Consider the following 15674-nt stretch of genomic DNA (forward strand, 5'->3'; position numbering starts at 1 on the left):
TTGACATTGCAACTATTGCAGACGGTCATTTTCCAAAGCTTCATATGTACTTACTGCCATCTCATTCCTTGCTTGCATTCATCTGCCTACCGCCTTGTCAATTAGATCCACCAAAACATACTTAATTTCCTATTTCGTAGGATTCTATATGACAGATACGATTTATTAAGTCTAAACACATTAAAATAAGTTATTTAATTAGGTAGAGCCATCTGCTAAAGTTAACCCCATATTAATAGTTAAGGTAGTTAAATGATAATGTAAGTGTTTTAAACTCAATAAATTCTATGTGCAAATGAGTATACATGGGAAAGTAAGTATATTATGGTGGAGCTATTTGCCAGGGCGGAAGGCGGTTGAACACAAGCAAGGAACGAAATGCCAGTATTTGTATGTTAAGTTTTGGAAAATGACCGTCTACAATGGCTGCAATGCCAATCGTGTGTAACTTAAAAGATAAGGAAAAAATGAGTCCTACGTGGCTTCTAATCCCCTCCGCTCGCTCAGCTGTGGTTCGTAAAGAGTTTGTAAAGTAATGAAATCTAGTGAAAAAATCAACAAAATCGATATAAATTTGGAGAGCCGTCTGCTAAAGTAATGAAAATTACGTTTTATCTCTACAATCCAGGAGAAAACTGCTTTGAATTAATACATTGCCTAAGCTTGCTTGTTTTAGCTTTCACCGATACACTACAAATTTTAACTGATGTGGCTTCCCCAAGAATCGGTACGGATTATATTCAAATACAGCAAGCCTGGACATTTCACTCATTTTAGAATGCATCATGCCTATTTTCGTTCCTTATGTTCTTCCATATTTATTCAGAGATTGGTGGCAAAATTGAAATAGTTCAAATGAAGAATATAAATACTTATGTCCGACTTTATTTGGTAACAATTACTTATTCTAAGGTATACTTCATCAATCTTAGATTAAAATGATATCACTCATTTCATCGCTTTACAATAAGTGCAAGGAAAGGTTCGATCAGGTATAGACTTTTGGGTTTAGGGTAAAAGAACGATGAATTTCGAAAAATTACTTATTAGATATGAACAATAACTCAAAATGGATTATTACGCGAAAATAAGTAGGCATATTAGTTTGAAGTTTGTAAGGTAAGAAGTCGAGGGTGTAAGTTTGAGGAAAACTAGGTTTTTCGTTGCTTACATTTTAATCTTTTTATCCTCTAAAAACAGTAACTTCTGTCTCTTGATTGAGTTTAGTGGTTTTGTTTACTTTCTTTTCTACCAGCTGAAGTATGAATCTAAAATCTTAGAAAAATATTTGCAATCTGAATGGATGTAATAAAGAAATAATGCTTCTTCAGGATTGGCAAAAACCGTTCTTTTTTTTAAATAAAAAAAACTTTTTTTCCACTTAAACCGGAATTTTTGCTTTAAACCGTTGCGCCCCCTTTTTTTAAGAGTAAAGGTAATTTGAGGCTGATGATTCGATTGAACAAGGTCGCAACCTCGAGAAATGACCTCAACCCGCTCAAACTAGAGGTCATAGGTCAACTAGTTCTGCAAACGATTTACCAGTACATCATAAATTATTCAGCAGTCTACTCCTTCAGCATTGGTTAAGCTTGAATTTTCCTTGTTGGAGGCATGATCGTCCACAAGTTGAGTGGGGGTGGGATTCGTGAAAAATACTTTTTTAACTTGTCTCTTTAATTGTGATTTTATTTTATCAAGTTTGGAGTTCCCGCCGAACTGCCTCTAGTGTCTGTCACACTAGCGGACGGTCAACAAAACTTTTCCACAGAAGCTGATCAAGTGTCTAAATTTATAACATTGGAAATTAGATCGACGAAACAGAGATTTCTGTTAGGTTTGACTGGTTTGTTAATAATAATAATAATAATAATAATAATAATAAAGGTTTTATTTACAAAGATAGTATGAATGGTCCAGAACTATTAGTCACTTCTGGTATTGATTAGCAAATTAAATTAAGCCTATATTTCTGACTAAATTAGATCTTCTGTACTATGTAGTCTTTTAAAATTGTCCATTGATTTAATGTGTATAACTGTAGAGTGATTCCACTTTGCAGTTCTTTCCCTTTTGGTTCTTAAGTTGCTCCTAAAATATTCACAAGTATGCAAGATCACTGCAACGTATTTCTATCAGTTGACCTCCGTGGATGATGAGTCTGTGGATTTATCGCCTTTGTTATCAAGGGATTCTGGTTTCGAGTTCAAATGAAGAACAATATCTCTGGAGTGCAAACTGAGTAGTGGTTCGGATCTCACTTTAAGCTGTAGGTCCCGTTCTTCGTAACCCCGCTGTTATGTCCTTAACCATAGAAAAACGAAGGTGGGTCAAATTTACCCGCACTTTCTTTTTCTCTTTGCCCGAACAAATGAATTTTACAACGTTTGAATATTTTTGTATTTTCTTCTGTAATCTAAACTTAAATTTAGATTTATTAGAAAGCACATTATTGTGGTAGTTTTTTTTTTAAATAGCGCAGGTGACTAAATACATTTTTTTTAGCAACTTAGAAGTGTTAAGAGAAGTACAGTTTTACTTTAAAAGGATCATTGTAAACTTATCTATTCTTTGAATGGATGACTAAATTAACATAATCTACTTTTATACATTGAGCAAACTTAATACTCTCAGGTTTAGTATAGTAACTTGTCTACACAGGCTAATGTATTTAAAGCTACTTCATGTCTGCTAACCAAATGCGGTAGTAGTCCGTACTGGGACTTATATTTGTAATATTTCCTATTAAAATAAAATTTCACAAGTCTTAGAATAATTTTACAACTCACATTTATTAGTAGCAGCCATTAAATAACTTTAAAATACATTAGTAGGGTTAAAATTGGAATTTACAACCGCGAGCAAAATTGCCCCCCTTAGTCTTTCATGTGACCAATTATAGTTTAGTCTTCCTAGGGTTAATGTTAAGATACACGGATGACTAATGATAGTGAATGATTATGAAGGAATTAGTGGCATGAGAACGAGAAAACCCTCACGAATATGATATTGTCCATCATAAACTCATGAGGCCGGAGATTGAACCAAAGATCCGTCGCACAAAAAGGCTACGTTCTACCTCTGAGCAATCAACCCTTTCCTTCCGCAGTGCTGATGAATGACGTCATATTCTAATGACCTGGTCATAATTCTCCAACGTAGTGGTCTTCTACACACGTCTTCCTAATTGTTCCCCACTTTTCTCCCCCAAGATTTCTGATTAAATGAACAGCGAAATCATATTAAAATAAAATTATTGAGTTTTGTCCCACGGTTATGCGGGGCAGCCTAAAGGAGACGATGTTGATGAGAATGAATAAAATGATGGAGTGAAGAAAGTGGAGGGGAACGATAGAACCCTGAGAAAACCCACGCACACGGTGTTTGTCCACCACAAACGTACACTCATGTCAAAAATTATTGTCGCATGTCTATAAATATGTTGTTTTACGAATAAAATTTGATAACGAATTCGCCCTTATTTCTTATAATGTTGGTATGTGCATAATCGGCAAAGACGTATATGGCAAATTTCATGTCAAAAGAGCAGTAAATAAGAATAATAAAACGAAAATAAAACTTTCTTGTCCATTTGTTTTACTCATTCTAATTTACGTGCTTATAATTCTTTCCCTATAAAATTTTCTACAAATATACATTTCTCGATTATACACATAGTATCGGTATTAAAAGTATCCTGTAAAATCATTATCAAATTACATTCTTACAAGAAGACAGTTATAGATATGCGACAGTCATTTTGGACATGAATGTACATTTTATTGTTTCAATGATTTGTGAAATAGTATATTTTCTAGTTATATTAACACCTTCTAAACAATATTTCCTAAAATTTATTGCAGATATCAGAATGGTATTTGGCCAAATGCAATCTACTTTAGCTGACCTTAGTGAAAGAGTATCTTCCGTCGAGAAGAAAGTCGACACAATTCTAAGTAATGATGTGAGTGTGAAAGCAGAGTCCATAAACGAAGAATCCGAACTTCTTGGCCTTCTGCCTCTGCAAACGTTGGATGATTTTCAAACATTTGAGAGAAAGCTTGAAGATCCTAACTTCAGAAAGAAATATGTAAGTGTCCTATCAAAACTGTACAAGTTATGAAGCAGGTTTCAAATCTTTGTTATATCTTTTAATTTACGTCTTTTTGGAACATCTCTTTTTTGACTAAATGTTAGCATCAACTCCATTTTGGGCAATTTAGCCATTATCATGTGCATTAGCTATGGACTATAATTTTGGCAGTAGTGGTTCGTAGTCTGAACAAGCACCGGTTGCAATGTTGCAATATCAAAGGTATGTAGGTACGCGCAAATGTCCCCTCCCGCCAAAAAATATTCAGGAAATATGAAGAGGAAAGTCTTTTAAGCTCTATTTATATATTATTGATTAAGTTGTTTCTCTAATATTGATTTAATATATAAGCTATTTCCTTTTTTTCAAACAACCACTATCAATGTACGTTTATACACTATTTATATACAAAACCTCTACACTCATGTTATTGAACACGAGATAAATCGAATATATAGTATGTGCTGTAAGCCATGAATGGTGGCGTTAATCCGAAAAGAAGAAAAAAAAGCAAGAAAATTGCATGCACGCAGTTAAACAAAATTATTTAATTATATGCATTATTTTAGAATGGAAGGTCTTTCTTCGATCTTTTGGGCTTCAAATTTTCTATGACTTTATTGAAATCTAAAATGCTGCTCGCCAAGTTTCTCTGAATAGAAAGCATCCCTACCGCAAATATTTCCGCTTTATTTTCTTTAGGGTCCAGAAACACCTCTCTCCTCCGACAATATGCATTTTGTTATCATTTCTTTGTATAAATATACGGTACAAAAAGTCCATTTTCAGAAACCACGTATTTTTGTCTGTAAAGAAGCATGAAATCTAAGATGTTTTCCTTCGAAAATGAAAAAAAAAATAGTTTAACATTCCAGCAAATTAGGCTAAAGAAGACAGATGAGTATTGGAAGTGAATGATTTGATATTAATTTATGCTCTCCGCCGGAAATCGAACACAGAATCATGTGCACGAAAGACACAGAGCTAGGAATTAGACCAGTAGTAAGACATTTTCTTCTTCGAGACTCGATCGATCCCCCCCCCCCCAGAATAGGGTTTTTTAAAAAATAAATCTTATCCCAAGAATTTTCACTTTTGTATTATAAATGTTAAATAAAATCTATTGACTTCGAACGACCGCCCCCCAAACTTTCAGCTTGGATTCGTCCCTGCTACCACCAGACTTACATTTGTTCTTTGCGAGTTTGTTTTGTGAATAACTTTTTTTTCCAAGCGTCTGTATCTCCCTCACCCTATGAATTGAGTCAAGCGCTGCTAAGCGGAGGAGTTTGTAACTATTACAGAAGCTGACCAGTTGCGGAAGAAAGGCAACCGCAAGAAAGCTATACGGGAAGATAGGAGCGATGCAAGAATAAATCCACTTCCCCAAGATCGCAAGAATAAATATATATATAAAAATATTATATATATATATATATATATATATATATATATATATATATATATATATATATATATATATATAATATTTTTTCTAATTCAGACGGACAATGGTCCTTTTAAATAACCGCAATTCCGATATAAAGCTGCGGAGTTACCAAATAAATTCCAGGCAAACAGTTTTTGTTAGTCACGTAGCCCATTTGATACGGCCTTCCATGAAACTCAGAACTCCACGCCCTTTTTGTTCACACTTCACATTACGGTATTTAAAAATTAATCTAGTTTCATTCATGCTTCGTTATTTTTTTTTCCACTGGTAGAAAAACATAACAATACGGACCCTTATATATATTGTTTTTCTTTTCGATTTCACCATGCATTAGATCTAAATAATTTCCTTCTTTTCAGGTAAAAGTATTACTGTCAATTGGTGGTAAGGATTTAAAAGGTTTCGCTCACAATGCAACAAGAAGAACTTTGTGCGACAAGCTCACAATGGAATTCTCCTACTCTGGCAGGAAACCAAGGATCATGAAGCAAAAAAGCACACCTTTGGGTCCACCCAAATGTGCAAAAAGATACACAGTAAGTTGATTTGAAAAGTTGTACTGAAATATTTAACTTCATTTATTTATTTATGCTAGTAACCATACAAAATTCCAGTTTGCTAATTACTAAGTCTTACTTCTCTCGTACTGGACGTGTGTTCTCATATTAATATGTCCCAAACAATCAGAAGTAATTCTTCATGAATAAAGTATGCTTTGAGTATTTTAGGATGCTTTTACTGTCAAGTAGTATAATATGTAAATGTGTTCACCCTTACTGGGTGAATATAAAATCTGTGTAGAATATATAGGAAATTCAATAACTAATCCAACACTCTATGTTGTAAACAAAGCTTTACTGGCAAAGTACACATTTAAACAAATCTTTGCTTGAAAAAAAAATTCAAAAACAATTTGTAAGGTGTACGGAAAACCTAAAACCAAATAAAATTCCAAGGTAGGAATGATTCCAGGGCTAAATAAAGTCAATAGTGTCAACGAATTTAAATTGAAGTACAGTGTAGGAATCACTATGTGAAGTATAATTTTACACCAGACTTTTCGTGTATACCTGTAAATTTGATACTGTCTACACACGAATGTAACTTTGAAAGAATATAAATTTGTTGGGTTGGCAACACTGTTAGTCTGGTAGTATTACATAGTATGCCAAACTGTGTCCCCTGTCGATATTTTAAAGGTACAAAATTTCAGAGCTCTTTGTCTAACACTAGAACGCACATAAAACACTAGAAGAATATAGCTTTCGAAGTTACCATAATTCCAGTATAAAAAGAGAAAAGTTGCAGGCTTTCAAGACGGCGAATATTCAAACTTTCGTCTTTCTGTCGCCTTCATATTTCAATTTTTCGTGACAACAAAGTTAGCCAAAACCTTTTTTTGTAGTGTTATTTAAGGTGACTTTAAACGTTGACTCAAAACCATATCACCACTATGGGCACCGGAAGAAAGTCTTGTTACACTTGTATAGAAAAATGTAACTTTTCCATTATATAATATACCAAAAGTGTGGTGAAAGATAACTTTCTATAGTACCCTTACATAAAAATCACAAAATAGGGGCCTAGCTTTGGTGACTTGAAAAATAATATAGGAATTAGTTTCAGCTCTAGGTATTCACGTTTACAAACCATACCATAATTCCGTAAAGCTATTTAAGAGGGAAATTTATTTCAAAGGACTTTTTTTTAAGAATAAAAATCGCTAGTATTTGCCTGAAAATCTATCTTTCTTTTCAGCTGCTGTTCGTAAGATGTACACCGACGCAACAGAAGAAACGGTGAAGGAAGTATTGGGTCTCTGGCTGCAGCAGGCAAAGCCTAGACTACTGCATAGGTAAGTATAGTTTTACCTATTTTCCTTACAATCACGAGAGAGAGAGGAAAGTTCTTACCATCACTAAATAAGCTAGGGATCTGCAATTTAGTGAAATGAGATAAAATGTTTACCTTCTATGTACTTATTATTTTATCCCTTATAATTTAGCAACTTGCCTGTTACTTTCCTCGGAGGGTGGAAATTTTAACTAAACTTGAGATTCATTACTGTTTACAATTTTATTTTCTTGTCTTCTGGAAGAAAGTACCTCTGTTAGTTTAATTTTATTTTTTGATTACTCCTATCTGCTGATGAATTTTTTTTAAGACTAACGTTTATTCCTTGATTAATTTTGGTGTTGATTACTTCTTTTCTATACTGAAGGAAATATCATTTTTTGAAAACTGCAATGTCACAGTAATAGAGAGATAGGCACTTTCTGTTATGTTTGCCTTCTAAAAACATTTCCTACCTGCTGCATGAAAAACAGAAAGCAACTAACCTCTTTTTGTCTTGACTAATTTTAGTGTTATTTTACATCTTTTCTATCTACTGAACGAACTCATCTCTTGAGAGAAAAACTACAATACCACCCTCTTTCTTGATTGATTAGAGTTAATTACTTCTTTTCTATACTAAATGAAACCGTCTTACATTCTGGAAAACTCTGCAATGCCATTGTAATAGAGAAATATGCAATTGCAGAATCTTTCAGACGATAAGATTATTTCGTTTAGTATAGAAACAAGCAATAAAGCACTATAATTAATTAAGATACGAGATGGTATTGTAATTTTTTTTTCTTCTCAAAAGATAAGGTTTCTTCAGGAGATAGAAAAGAAGTAAAATAACATTAAAACTAATCAAGAAACAGTTTTCTTTTCCTAGAAGATAAAGACTTCAGCAGTTAGAAAATTTTGTTAAAAGACAAAATAATAGTAAATCCACATTTCCGAGTTTCCCGGAAGATAAGACTTCAATCAGTATGAAAAAGAAGTAATCAACACTAAAATTGAACAAGAAACAAAGGTTAATGTTTTATCCACAAGATAAAGACTTCATTCAGAAGTGGCAGTAATAGAAATAAATTTTAAAAAAAAGGAAGAGTAGTTTTTTTCCCCAAAGACAAAAAAGATTTCAATAGGATGGAGCACGCCAAAGTATGCGTATGCGTAAACACTCAACAACAAATTACCAGGAAAATAAATAGGGAGACATAGGTCTTAAAATGCATTCAGAATTTGACTGGATTGAAGTAAATGGAGTGATTTGCCTGCTTTGTGCCATGTACACTGAGAAATGTTTCTGCTTTCAAAGATGGGATATAAAGAACTAGGTCAATAGGTCGCAGGAGTATTTATTACTTCTCTATAATGAATTGTGAAACGACGCTAATGATTCCGACACGACGTTCCATGAATATGGGTCAAATAAACTTAGTGTTACAGTTACGGTAATGAGTCATCCCTTCTTCATTTGATATGTATGATGAAGGCAATATGCATGTCTTCCTATCAGTGATTCTTGTGTTTTGAAAGAATGAAACGTTGCAAAGATTTATTCCTCCGCTGTAAGGCTCAGGATTGAAATCCGTTTGTTTTACTGTTACAAATAAATCCAGAGAATTGTTGCTCAACACCTCCTTACGTATTAGTCACCAGTAACTTTTTTATATATATATTTTTAAAGAGAAATATTTCATTGAACCTCTAAGGTATGTTCTAAACTCGTTGCAAAATGGTACGAAGTTGTCCGTGTACACGGTACCTATTTTAGTAAATTCTTACGCTTTTCCTGTAAATTGCGAACTACACTTTCCCATGCGTTCTGTTTTACATTACGCAGGATAACGCCTTGTAGGTCATCATCTATCATTTGTGTTGCTCCGTGAAGAATACAAGGTATATAGGTTCACACACGTATGGCCTATCTTTCCTGTGAATCGTGAGATCAGATTGCATTTCATACAAAGCATGGAGAGAAAATTAAAGAAATAAGTAAATATTTGTTCTTCCATCCCTCAGTGATTTCTTATATCAGTGATCACTTCGTTTGTTTTTCGTAACGCCGTACTTATACAACAGTACCGAGTGAGTCAATATGACATTTTCTGGATTTATCTCAATTGATGCTCTCACAGAACAATGCACGTTTTCAGCTAGGAAAAAACTTCTACTGAAAATTTACTGGCACTAGAACATTGAAATAGGTAAAGTGAATAAATACCATGCAGTGGTACCAGTGATGAAACGGGTCACATACTTCGTGACTCGTGAACACGAAGTAGTCAGATCCCTGACCCTGTATGACCCAGACATATCCGTGCGATCCCGAGACGACTAAATATCAGACTATGGGAGAGTATGTTGTAATTTTAACAAACGCGGTGCTTTCCTTTCAAGTGTTTCTTATGAGTGATCGTCAAAATTTAATCGAATAAGGCTGTAAAACGTAAAATGTAGAATATAAGGGATTCCGCTGAACCGAAATAGTGTTTGCGTAATGTTTGTGTATAGTAGTGTTTAAAATTACTTTATTAATTTTCAGTATGGGAAGATGAATTATATTGTATTTGACAGTCAAGACACTTTGAATAAGAAGTGTCACACTGCAAATCTAACATCTGAATAGGTGAGCTCGATTAGGGAATATTAATTCACTATAAAAATTCTGCCGTAATGCTATAGAGATCATATTTGGAGTGCTTCCAAGCCATGGATCACCAGATCTGAGAAAGGAGTGCCAGACTCTGTTGCCTTGTGTGGCACTTACTTCAAAGAATAAAAATGTATTTTAATGAAAGCGTATTTAGAAGGTAAACAATATGAATGTTTTCTTTTAACTGTGCAATCAATTACATGTTTTTCAGTACGTATTTATGATCGTTATTTTGCAGAGAACGAAGAAATTCAAAACCTGTAGTGGAAGGTGACACCGTTGAAGTTGAGGAACCCAATTAAGGAAATAAGTTAGAAATAATACAAAAAATGTAAATAAGTTCAATAAATAACATTGTAATACAAGCTGATTGTTTTCATGAAACCTTATATCAGTTATTGCGTAGCATGTAGGGATAATTTATTTCAATTATGTAGCAGCAGGATGCGAAATAATAATAGTTATGATCGGGGAGAGAGAGGAGTAGATAAATAAGTAAAAAAAAATGCACTGGAAAGTTTTGAAATGAAGATTTCATATATTGAACATCCAAAATTATTGAACTATATAAGATTAGGGTTAATGCTTAACCACTAGGTTGTCCACTAACTGCAAAGATTTACTGTAAATAGTTTGTATACTTCTGACAGTGTCAGTGCCACCATATCTTGCCAGTAAATTATTGAGGATGAATTTTCTTCCAAAATTTTGAAGTGTGGGAATGGCCATCCTCAGTATTTCGCACCCTGTGTAGCAGTGGTTCTAGGATTTAATTTATATTTCTTTCCTGAAATCTGATAATTTAAAAGTTTGCTTAGCCCTTGACGTTTGTCTAGTGGTGTACGTCTTTGCTGCGTCTAGGGTCGTGGTTGATTCTCAGTGGAAGACCTTACAAACACTGAACGCATTACTGCGGATTCTACAGGTCAGTGTCTCATATAAAGCTTCGTGCTGAAACGGGACGCTCAACTTCAACATCAAACTGTGGTTAATCGTAAACTCATTGGATGCTGATCTGCCAGGTCGCATAGTATATTCACCAAGGAACTCAGGAAAAGTGTTGCTTTCTATATTGAGATAAGATACTAATCTCAATAGACTGGAGTATGGGGTATATATTCAACACCAATGTTGTGTGAGACATGGATTTATAATTTAACATGATATCTCAATAATGTTACTCAACAGAAATAAAGCTCGTGCTGCAAAGACGCATAATGGACGAAGGAAAGAAGCATAATACAGATTGTGAAAGTATACATATTTTGCTTTCATTTTGACCGAACACAACTATTCTTTTTCAGAACATTGCTTATGTAGGTTTAACAGTTCTTTCGTCCTCACCTTTACGTTTATTTTTGCAGAATTGTTGTCTATATGAGCTTGATTTCATTTTGTATAAGGTTCGAAGTGAGGTCCAGTAGAGATACAGACTTATTTCTGCACGTGAGAAAATGATTCATCTGGTTGGCGTCATGTATAATGTTTGATGTGAAGGTTAGTATAATGTTCAGTGTGTAAGTTACATAAATGATGGTGTGTGTTCTTTTGCCACCTGAGGGTGTTTGGATATTGCCACCACTTTATTGGCATTCTTTTAAAAATATTGCAGAAGCCATAGCCTACTACTATGTTTACTATTAATAGTAAGTATGGTATGGTTTCCCCTATATATATTTAAAAGAATGCCAATAAAGTGATGGCAATATCCAAACACCCTCAGATGACAAAAGAATACACACCATCATTTGTATAACTTACACATTGAACATTATACTAACCTACACAACAAACATTATACATGTCGCCAAGCAGATGAATCATTTTCTCACGTGCAGAAATAGATTTGTATCAAGCTTTACTGAGAAGCTTGCAATAAACGAGACATATTAAGCATGTGCTAAACTTGAAGTGAACAGCTTGAAATAAGCTTGAGGTGACAAGCCTGTAGCAAGCATTATGTACCAAGTTTGAAATAGACTTGAGGTAACAAGCCTGGAGCAAGCATTATGTCCCAAGTTTGAAATAGACTTGAGGTAACAAGCCTGAAGCAAGCATTACGTACCAAGTTTGAAATAAACTTGAGGTAACCAGCCGATAGCATGCTTTATGTAACAAGTTAGCAATAAGCTTGAACTGACAAGCTTGAAACAATCTTGCAGTACAAGCCTACAATATGCTTGTCGCCTGTAAACTTCGTCGCTTGAATCAGCCTTGATATACGCTTACAGACTTGTCGTAACAAGCTTGGGACAAGCTTATATCCTTGTCACGACAAGCTTATATCATGCTTGTGGCAAGCTGTTTCTGCTATCTGGGTCTTAGTGTATCAACGCCTAACATTAGTGCATCATTAGCACATAAATAGAAACCTTTCGGGGCCAAGTTCACGCTTTCTCAGCCACTTCAAGCACTACCGAAAAAATAGTATCATTCATTAGTGTGTCATTAGTGCATGAACACCTAAATTTACTGCTTCATTAATGTAACTGCTGCAAGTAAAAAGCTTTGGAAATCAGCGTGAACTTGGCTCCCATTCTAAGTACTAACCAATAAATAATTGCCATTCGTTAGTGCATCGTTAGTGCTTCTTGAAAACATTCATAGTTTCGTTAATGCTTCACTATTGATGTAAATACGGCCAATTACATGTCACGAAACTCCCAAAAGAAACTCATGGGGAATTACTCATTGCGTCAAATTTCCGCCAAAATCAAAAGTACTAATGATCTCTTTCAGTGCAACAATTAGTGCACCGTTATTGCTTCTCAGTCACCAGCACCTAACGTTAGTGCTTCATTAATTATGCTTCATTAAAGGTGCTACAAGTAGAAAACCTTTTGGAGGCCAGCGTCAACTTGGCGCCCCAACTTCAGGCAATAAGGAAAAATTAGTGCTGTTCGTTAATGCATGGTTAGTGCTTCTAGAAAACACTATCTTTCGATAGTGCTTCACTAATAGTGTAGTAGGACCAATTACATGTCACGAAACTTACATAAGAAATTTATGGGGAATTTTTCATTGCGTCAATTTTCCGCCAAATTTAAAAGCACTAATGATCTCTTCTAGTGCATTGTTAGTGGTTCTTAGCGTACTAACCTTTAACTTTAGTGCTTCATTAATGGAGGTGCTACAAGTAAAATATCTTTGGGGGTCAGAGTGAACTTACCCCCACTTCAAACACTAACAAAGTGAATTGTTAGTGCTTCTAGAAAACACTAATAGTTTATGTAGAATTTTATATTTCTGAAGTTGGCCTCCCTATAAATAATCTTGAATAAATCCCCAAATGTGGTAACTAACGTAGTGCTTAGTGTATTTTAGTGCACTAATGATGCACTAACGATTTGTGACGTTTGGTGAAATTTGGGAGAGGTATGAGGACCAATTTCAGACACGTCAGATAGACTCATTTTTTTAAGTTTACATTTTATTTTCAAAGAAAAAATGTATTTTGAGCATTTATTTAACGGCTAATAAAAAAGACCAAAAATGGCAACACAAAAAAAAGTTTCATAAAATAACCTATATTTCAGGCTATATGCATTTCGTAGATTTGTATGGCTAACTATCTGTCCAAAAATGCTAGATTTAACCAAAAAAATTGGCCAAATTAGCATCACTGATGATCACAATTTACACACATAACCAAATCTATGAAAGTTGTCGATCACTTAAAACCTAGATTGAAAAATGATACCATCCAATGTGTAAGTACAATACATAAACTTCATAGTGTCTTAATATATTAGATCGTAAATGCTTCAAAATTACCTATAGAGTTGTGTACAACTGTTTCATGCTAAACGAAGGAAACTTTCCACTTCTGACAAACATCCTATTTGAACTTAAAGGTTCTCAGGAGTCATAAAATTGTACAATCAGCAGGAAAAGTGCACTCCTTCCATCTAATGATTTCGGTTGTAACTTCGTAAGTAATGGACTAATTTTAATATATGAAAGTTCTATCAATAATTAATTTTTTAAAGGTATCTTAATACTGCGAATCTACTAAGTTTTTCGGAAGTATGAAGGTCAGTTCCAACATAACTTTGGTGTTTACTATACATTCCTTTTATTACTTGCGAGCTCCTTTTTAACGTGATTAGACTCTTGTTCACCAACTGATAACACACACTCACCCAAATATATACAAAAACAGTATATATATATATATATATATATATATATATATATATATATATATATATATATATATATAGGGGTAAAAGTAAATCTGAAAAAGCAGGGACACGCATTACATCAAGCCGTCCCACGTGCCTATCTTCGCCTATTGTAAGTTTTAGGAAGTGAAGGGAGAGGACTACGTCTCGCAGCCTTACCCCTCACTTTTATACACTGTATATATATATATATAACTAACTCTATGGCCTATGGAACCCGGAGGTTCAGTGCCGCGTTCACAAAAGCTCTCCACTGACTTCTATCCTTAGCTAATTGGATCCAGTTTCTACTTTGTATTCCTATCTCTGCGAGATCCATCTTAATATTATCCTCCCATCTGCGCCTAGGTCTTCCTAATGGTCGTTTTCCTATGGGTCTACCAGTCAAGACTTTGACAGCGTTTCTACTTTCTTCCATTCTAGCTACATGACCTGCCCACCTAAGCCTCCTAGACTTGACGACCCTAACAATGTTGGGTAAACCGTATAAACTATGTAGTTCCTCGTTATGAAGCTTCCGCCATTCCCCATTCTCGTTCCTCTTGGGTCCGAATATTCTTCTCAGGATCCTGTTCTCAAATACTTTCAGTCTATGTTCTTCCCTCAGAGTAAGCGACCATGTTTCGCAACCATACAGAACAACAGGCATGATTATCGTTTTATATATTTTAAGCTTCAAATTCCTCGACAGAATTCGCGACGACAAGAGATTTTGAACCGAATAGTAACACGAATTCCCTGCTTTTAGTCGACATTTAATTTCTTCGTGAATATAATTTTCGTCTGTTAATATTGATCCTAAATATTTGAAAGTATCCACTTTATCAAAAGTATTATTTAATATTTTAACGCCTCCACAATTTGCCGTATTACGGTCCCGACGCACTTCCATGTATTTAGTTTTCTCTGCATTTACTTCTAAACCCATGTCCCTGCAAGCGTTTAATAATATCTCTGCATTTATTTCTACTGTTCTCCTATCATCCCCTATTAAATTTACATCATCAGCATATGCCAAAGCCTGGTGAATGCCGTTCAACTCTAGACCCTGGTTGCTATCTTTGATTTTCCTTATGGCGTATTCCAGCACAAAGTTAAATAATAATGGCGACAACGCATCTCCTTGTTTCAGGCCATTTTCGACGTGGAAGCTCGTGGACAAAAATTTTCCTACCCGGACTTTACTTTGGGATTCACTTAAACATATCTTAATTAATCTAATTAGCTTTCTCGGTATTCCAAGCTCTGTAAGAACGTTGTATAATGTTTCTCTCCTAACCGAGTCGTAAGCCTTTCTAAAATCAATAAATAGTTGATGTACCGGGGTATTGTATTCCCACTTCTTTTCGAGTATTTGGCGAATGGTAAATATTTGGTCGATAGTTGATCGATTTCGTCTAAATCCGCACTGATAATCTCCAATAATTTCATCTGCGTATGGGGTCAATC

The 15674-nt window shown here is 34.6% G+C and overlaps 1 protein-coding gene across 1 annotated transcript; it reads left to right on the top strand.

Annotated features, from left to right (window-relative positions):
* The first annotated feature begins 3872 nt into the window (after positions 1–3872).
* Positions 3873–10386, top strand: LOC145663693 (uncharacterized). Its single transcript, XM_081729789.1, has 4 exons — positions 3873–4090; positions 5906–6082; positions 7305–7401; positions 10280–10386. Exons 1-3 carry the CDS (start codon positions 3887–3889, stop codon positions 7347–7349), a joined length of 426 nt encoding a protein of 141 aa, XP_081585915.1. The 5' UTR covers positions 3873–3886; the 3' UTR covers positions 7350–7401; positions 10280–10386.
* The last annotated feature ends 5288 nt before the right edge of the window (positions 10387–15674 follow it).

The sequence above is a fragment of the Thermobia domestica genome, chromosome 11, assembly GCF_964235325.1.
Source record: "Thermobia domestica chromosome 11, izTheDome1.hap1.1, whole genome shotgun sequence".
Lineage (NCBI taxonomy): Eukaryota > Metazoa > Arthropoda > Insecta > Zygentoma > Lepismatidae > Thermobia > Thermobia domestica.

What these genes read in the sequence shown, in the direction of transcription:
- LOC145663693 (XM_081729789.1), top strand. Translation starts at nt 3,887, where the DNA reads ATGCAATCTACTTTAGCTGACCTTAGTGAAAGAGTATCTTCCGTCGAG. An exon ending in CTAACTTCAGAAAGAAATAT is followed by an intron (nt 4,091 to 5,905) that starts GTAAGTGTCCTA and finishes CCTTCTTTTCAG; the next exon opens with GTAAAAGTATTACTGTCAAT. An exon ending in AATGTGCAAAAAGATACACA is followed by an intron (nt 6,083 to 7,304) that starts GTAAGTTGATTT and finishes CTTTCTTTTCAG; the next exon opens with CTGCTGTTCGTAAGATGTAC.